This window comes from Xenopus laevis, chromosome 7L (genome assembly GCF_017654675.1).
Source record: "Xenopus laevis strain J_2021 chromosome 7L, Xenopus_laevis_v10.1, whole genome shotgun sequence".
Taxonomy (NCBI): domain Eukaryota; kingdom Metazoa; phylum Chordata; class Amphibia; order Anura; family Pipidae; genus Xenopus; species Xenopus laevis.
The window spans coordinates 40,910,964-40,917,398 of record NC_054383.1 but is presented as its reverse complement, the minus strand read 5'-3'; the positions used below and the strand labels follow the sequence as shown (position 1 = coordinate 40,917,398).

General features: G+C 36.1%; 1 protein-coding gene across 14 annotated transcripts in view; it reads right to left on the bottom strand.

The window, feature by feature from the left end:
• Window positions 1-1,624: 1,624 nt before the first annotated feature.
• pax2.L (paired box 2 L homeolog) overlaps window positions 1,625-6,435 on the bottom strand; it is a 62,529-nt gene continuing 57,718 nt past the window's right edge. For 7 of the 14 annotated variants that reach the window (XM_018224279.2, XM_018224275.2, XM_018224278.2 and 4 more), the window contains 2 exons: window positions 6,183-6,269; window positions 1,625-5,280 (listed from right to left, as the gene is read on the bottom strand). In XM_018224279.2, the coding sequence (XP_018079768.1) occupies window positions 5,159-5,280; window positions 6,183-6,269 (209 nt within the window). In that variant the 3' untranslated portion in view covers window positions 1,625-5,158. 14 annotated transcript variants of the gene reach the window in all.

Genomic DNA, 6,435 nt, shown 5'->3' with positions numbered 1-6,435 from the left:
AGAGGTTTGGCAATCACAGAGCTAAGCTCGCTAATTACCCTGGGATGAATACCATCTGGCCCTGGACCTTTGTTAATCTTAACATGTTCTAGTCTCTTTTGAATTTCTTCATGTGTGAACCATGCATCATTAGTTGTATTACTAGAATTGGGACTGTTAAGAAGGAAACCTTCACTTACTGGTTCCTCATTTGTTTAGACAGATGAAAAATATGAGTTCAGAATCTGCGCTTTTATTTTGTTTTCATCAACCAGCTGACCCCCCTCTGATAGTAAGGGTCCCACCCCTTCCTGCTTCATTTTTTTACTATTAACATATTTAAAAAATAATTTTGGATTTTTTTTTTTTTGTAACAGCAGAAACATGTTCAGTGTGCCCAGCGAGGCCACGTCAGTCTCAGCTCGTCTTTTTCCAAAAGTACATATTGTACATAGACAAATTACAGTGCCGGTATAGTATTCTTTTTTATATATATACAGATATATTGATGAGCTGTTAGCCTGAATGCTCTGAAAACCCTTAGTGCCATTAGCCATCGTGTATTGTCACTTCACTTTAGCATATGCACTTGTACGTATAACATATCTGCTGTTTTTGGTACTAATCACTATAATATATTCAATTAAGTTAACACTGCTTAAATAAGGCACCAAAGATCAGGGTACAAATAAGCATTGCTACTATGTGCCCTTAAAGTGTACAGGCGGCAAATTATATGTTTCGCATTTGAACGGCTCACCCGAAAGTGACGGTGACCCGGGTGCATATACCCCGGGTCCTGCTCCTAAGTTCACAATGCCTTAAACAGTATTAAGGGTAATCGTCAAAGCACCGTAGCTGTAGGTGAGTCAAGATCAATTTTCAAAATTAGACAGCACTCCATTTCCATCCGTGTAGGTTAAAAGGTAACTTTTATTCCAATTTTGTTAAAAACATCAGATCCTGGACACGTTTCGTATCATCAGATACAACGTGTGTATGGATGCTGGGTTTTCATTTGGAGGGGTTGAACTTGATGGACTTTGTCTTTTTTCAACCCAATTTAACTATGTAATTATGTAACTATGTTGATACGAAAACACAGGGATCTGATGTTTTTAACAAGATTGGAATAAAAGTTACTTTTTAACCTACGCGGATGGAAACGGAGTGCTCGTCTAGTTTTGAAAATTGATCACTTTAGCATATATCCATATTGATGGCAATATCTGTACAACAGATCCCATTGATATCTATAAGAATATAGATCAAGGGAGGGCACTCCAAAATTTAGAGTCACATGGCTAAGAGGTGCAAATGACCCAAAAATACTCCCCACAGAGTAACGAAAATGTACAATATTACAGATATGACACATTTTGTGAAATCAGGGCAAAGAGAAACTACAAGCAGCGGATACACTTGCCAGCAGTGAAGCAAAGAGGCTAATTCTCATGGCTGGGAAGTGTATCCGCTGCTTGTAGTTTCTCTTTGCCCTAAATTTCCCAAAATTTGTGGTATGTATCTTTATTTGATGACATCAATGTAAATATATGTTTTTTTCTGATAGAAAAATAATTGATCGGTTTTTGCAATGTATTGACTGAAAAAATATACAGGTATAGAGGTATTAGCAACAGGAGAGTGTGGTTTGCATAGTCCTTTAATCCTTTAAAACCTTTCACCATCTAAAAATAAAAGACAAAATAAAAGTATAAGGTTATTTGCAAACCCCCATAGATTTTGGCGAATTACTTATGTTCATGCTGTGCTTTATTTAAAACATAATTATCTTTTTCTCCGTTTGCAACATACAGACAACTTGGTTTCACTTTTGTTTTTTGTTTATTTTACATAAAGAAAGCTTAATTTAATATCATGTGTATGAAATGCAGTTGAACCTATATACAAGAGAAATCTCCTTCATATTACACACATCTCTCTACAAAGCAATGATTGTTTCGTAAGGTTGTCCAAAACACACATCATTAAATAATTGCTGTATTTTCCTGTAAGGACCCATGTAAGGAAACACCATTTCGGCTCATTGTGGGATAATAGTAACAAGTAGATTCTTATGACAGCAAACAGTTCAGCCATATATTCCTTTTGCACTGTATTAGCATGTCTTACATTATCATGTCATTAGAAGATGAAGGGTATATATTGGTGGGATTGTAGGGGTTACAATGCATTGTTTGTGGCCTTCCTGCTGTAAGTGTATTAGAAATCACGTAATCCTTCAGCTCTAGGGTATTTTGAAAGCTTCAACCTGGGAGGTGAGACTTGTTCTAGAGTGAGGCTATAAAATATGTCCTTCAAAAGGTAGAACTAAAATGAAAATATTTGCAAGCAGTAAATGAATAACCTAATAGGGCAGAGATTGTTTTATTGAGATATTAGCGTATATGATGGATGACCTCCATGTTAATCCAAAATCAAATGGGTATAATGGAAACAAGAGAGTAGAAGCATCCGTGATGGCTGCTGAAGGAAAACAAGAGCAATCCTGGTGAGTAAAAAACGGTTAGTCAATTATTTGTTCTGCCAAACACATGATATCACATACTGACATATCATTTTTGACCATATTATGTGAGATTGGGTTTCTTTCTTCAAAACTATAATGTCTGTGCCAGAGGCTCAAGTTAAAACATGGATGACAGTAAATATTCTTCTACAGAACATTTAATAGTTTCATTAGACTTTTCTTTCAGAGCTGACCACAAATGATCATATCTAACCACTAGCTGAAACCCCAGTGGTGCAATTTTTCTATTTTAGCATAGATGCAAAGATGATATGTAGTCAAATATGAAATATGTTTGTTCTATCAGGAAAATGCAGCTCAGGGAATAGAGAGGCCAACAAATCATCAGCAGCACCCATCCTACAAATCCCCACCTTGACATTTCAAAATATCCTTCCTAGAGGTCAATCAAATAATCCAGTCTTCATAGTCACCCATTTAATATCCAGTGTTTGGGCAATCATAATTTCCCCCATACCCCTACCAGCAGGGCTGGAGGACCAGTGGTTGTTTATTCCTCAGATAACTTCACAGTGATACAGGCATATGAGGAACTAAATTCTAGACTCATCATTTAGTGGCATAACTGTGGAAATCAGTATTAGAATGTGTACAATGGGTAAACCACTTCCACTGCCTCTGCCTGGTTATGAATACCCCAGTTTGCAAGGGAATGCAGTTACAATGCCTTCTGTCAAATGACCTGCATCCCATATATATCATTCAGTTTCTGTAGCTCTGTGTTGATCATCTGACTACTGTTTAATTTAAGACGTTTAGGCTTGAAGTCACTTTTTATGGTGGAAGATTGATGTCACTTTGCCTTGCTCTAGAATGACATCACTGCACTGTACTGGCCACTTTGGAATGACCCCACTGTATCTATTGATAGATATGCCTCATTGAAATAGATGGATCTGTCTACCAACCAATAGCACCCAATCAAATGTCTGCTTTAATTATTCAAAATGATGTAGACCAGTAAAAAAGAGATTGTTGATGGGGCAGCATCTACTCAGTTACTTCCAATCAATATATTTTTAAGCTACCTTCATGGATCTCCCACTTTATCATCTTTTGCTGGAAGGGAACGTAGTCTCAGAGCAAAGGACTGTGGGCCTCTAGCAATGAAGGCTTTACCTTGCAATCCATATACTGTATTTTGTGTAGTAACATTGAAGTTCTATTAACCTTCCTATATGTATTTGTAAGTGCAGATTTACATGAATTCAAATAAAAACATCATATTATTTGCTCCAACTCTTAGACTGGTTTGGTCACCCTGTTCGTTTTTTGGATATTTCCTTTGACAATGCAAAGTCAGTGTAGCACACACACAGCAGTAGTACAAAGGCATCAGTATGATCTCAGCACCAAATCAATAGTTTACCGTGTAACAGTTGTAACATGAACCCTGGGACAGCAATGAATTTCTGCCATGCAATGTTTTAATAATGACACATTTTGAACAGAGGTCTAAGCTTGCAATGGGATTGGCTAATTCTATGAGTTGAAGTGGCAACATTTTGGAATTGTCTACTCTAATAATTTACATTTAGAATATTGTAAAGGCAAACTTTTTGTAAACCTGAAATCCCGGCCTTGTTAAGTGCCATTAAAAAAATCAATAAAATATTACATTTAAGAAATGCATTTCAGTTTGCTTCTCCTTTTCATTAAAATGCCATATATTCACAATGAGTTGATGCAGGGACACAGCACTGTCCTGTTAAATGAGACTATGGTACACTAGTGCAAAAAAAAAAAAAAGGACAATATGGGCTATATTTCAAAAATTGCCTTTTTTCCTTTTGATGCTCCTCTGCAGTTCTTTCTTTTTTTTCTTCCAATTTTTATAATTATTTTTTGTTTGCTGTTTTTTTTAAAAAAAATTGTCTATTGTATTGTTTTTTTCAGACCTTCATGATAAAGCATAAAAACAGAGTATATTTATATATATATATATTTATATATATTCATATATTTTAATTATTTCTTTTTTTTTCTGTTTATTCGATTGACTTTAATATGTCCTTCTGTCTTCTTCTCTGAGTTGATTGTTGCTTTGACTGGAACTGCGTCGTTGTGGAATATCATGACATGCCAGCTCAATGGGGAGAGAGAATATGAGAGAGGCATCCCGTCCAAGTAAAGTGGGCAGTTTTCCCGAGAGTCATCATTGAAGACATCTATTTTTTTAGCTTCCCATCCTCCAACTGCTAAATGTTCCATAATTATTCTGTAAAAACTCATTTACTTGCACCATTTGAGGAACACGCTATATATATATATATAGCTGTTTTTCCCCATTCCAGTTTGAATTTGCTGCCCATAAAAAGTTTTTCTCTCTTTATTGTAGCACGCATGTTTGTCTTAGAAAAGGTATTCATATTCCGCATTCCTTTTTTTGAGGGAGAAGACATGAGTTCTGTGGTTTCCTACTACAATCCACTGCATAACTTAAATAGTGGGCCTTTTTGGAAATAAGTTCTGAAATCAGATGACTTGGCTTGATGTTCATCTAGCTACCGTGCACAATAACAACAAAGAGGCTTGCAGCAGAGGTAAGAGCAGCTTATTACAGCTGAGAAACGTCAGTAGGGAAAGCAGAGTAGGCCACTCTTCTTCCGATGGCATAGTTGATGTAGTTCAGACAGGTACAATATGGAGGCCTATGTTGTCGCCCTGTAGTTTCATGTGGTTTCCATGGTAACTAGTGGCGGTCATAGGCAGTGGCAGCAGTGGGAGGTGCGGAGCCCCTGGATGTGGCACTATAATAATAAGGGGAACCTGAAAGTTAACACAGGAGAAGAATGGACTGGTTGAAAGGACAAAAAGTGAACATAAAACACAACTGTAATAAATGACTCAAACTTCAGTTTGGGAATAAGTATCTTAACACGGCATTGTATATCAACCCTGTGTACAGTAATGCAACATTACTATTATTGCCCTGTATTGTTTCTGGTTTAACCCAGCATCCCTCTTTTTTCATGGTCAGTTTACAAATATCTATCTGCCTATGTATCTGATGTGAAGTACACACTTCCACTTGGGAGTCTGATATTTTGTGGACAGTTCAGCAGATAAATATGGGTTTTGCTAGGGAATGAGAGCAAAGCACACAGATAAGTTTACATTGACATTGACTATGTGCAGAATATTGAATACACTGCTGTTAATGTTGCTCTTTGAAGAAGTAAAAGTTTATTTTTATCTTTAATATATAGAATTAACTTAATTTTTGTAATCTTTATTGGCCAAATAGGCTGGAAAGATACTCCTTATCTATTCTTAACAAATCATCCCCATTCAGACTATTTTAATCAAACTTATTAACATGCGGCTTTTGGTAACCACATATACTATCCTCACCTTTCAGTAAATGGAACAGAGTTAACATTTGCAAATACTGGAGAGCAAGATGTTTAATGTTTCTAATATTATAAGCTTATTTCTTATGCAAGAAGAACATTAACTAGACAAGACATACAAGAAACACAAACTGATTTTGCCTTCTCCAACAAGCATATAACGGATAAGAAAGCAGTAGGAAAGCTTAATGCTATACTGAAATACAGTTTTTTGACACCAAACAAACTGTATCTACCACTGGGGTATGTTAAAAATAATCTGGCCACATGACATTTGGGATGGACTTATCAATACTCACTTAATAGTGCTGGGTTGCTGAACCTCCAGGCTTCATTGTAGGTTGTATATTGTGGGTGGCTGTAAGGATTTCCTGAAAATTCACTCCCTAGAAAGCCAATATAGGAGATAAAAAGAAAAGCTTAAGTGTAAAACAAATGTTATATAACAATCTATTCATACAGTGTTTTATGGGCATTACTACCTGTACATGTTATTACAGTTAAATAATATATTAAAACTGAAATTGTGTCTGGAGGTGTTCTCTCATCGGG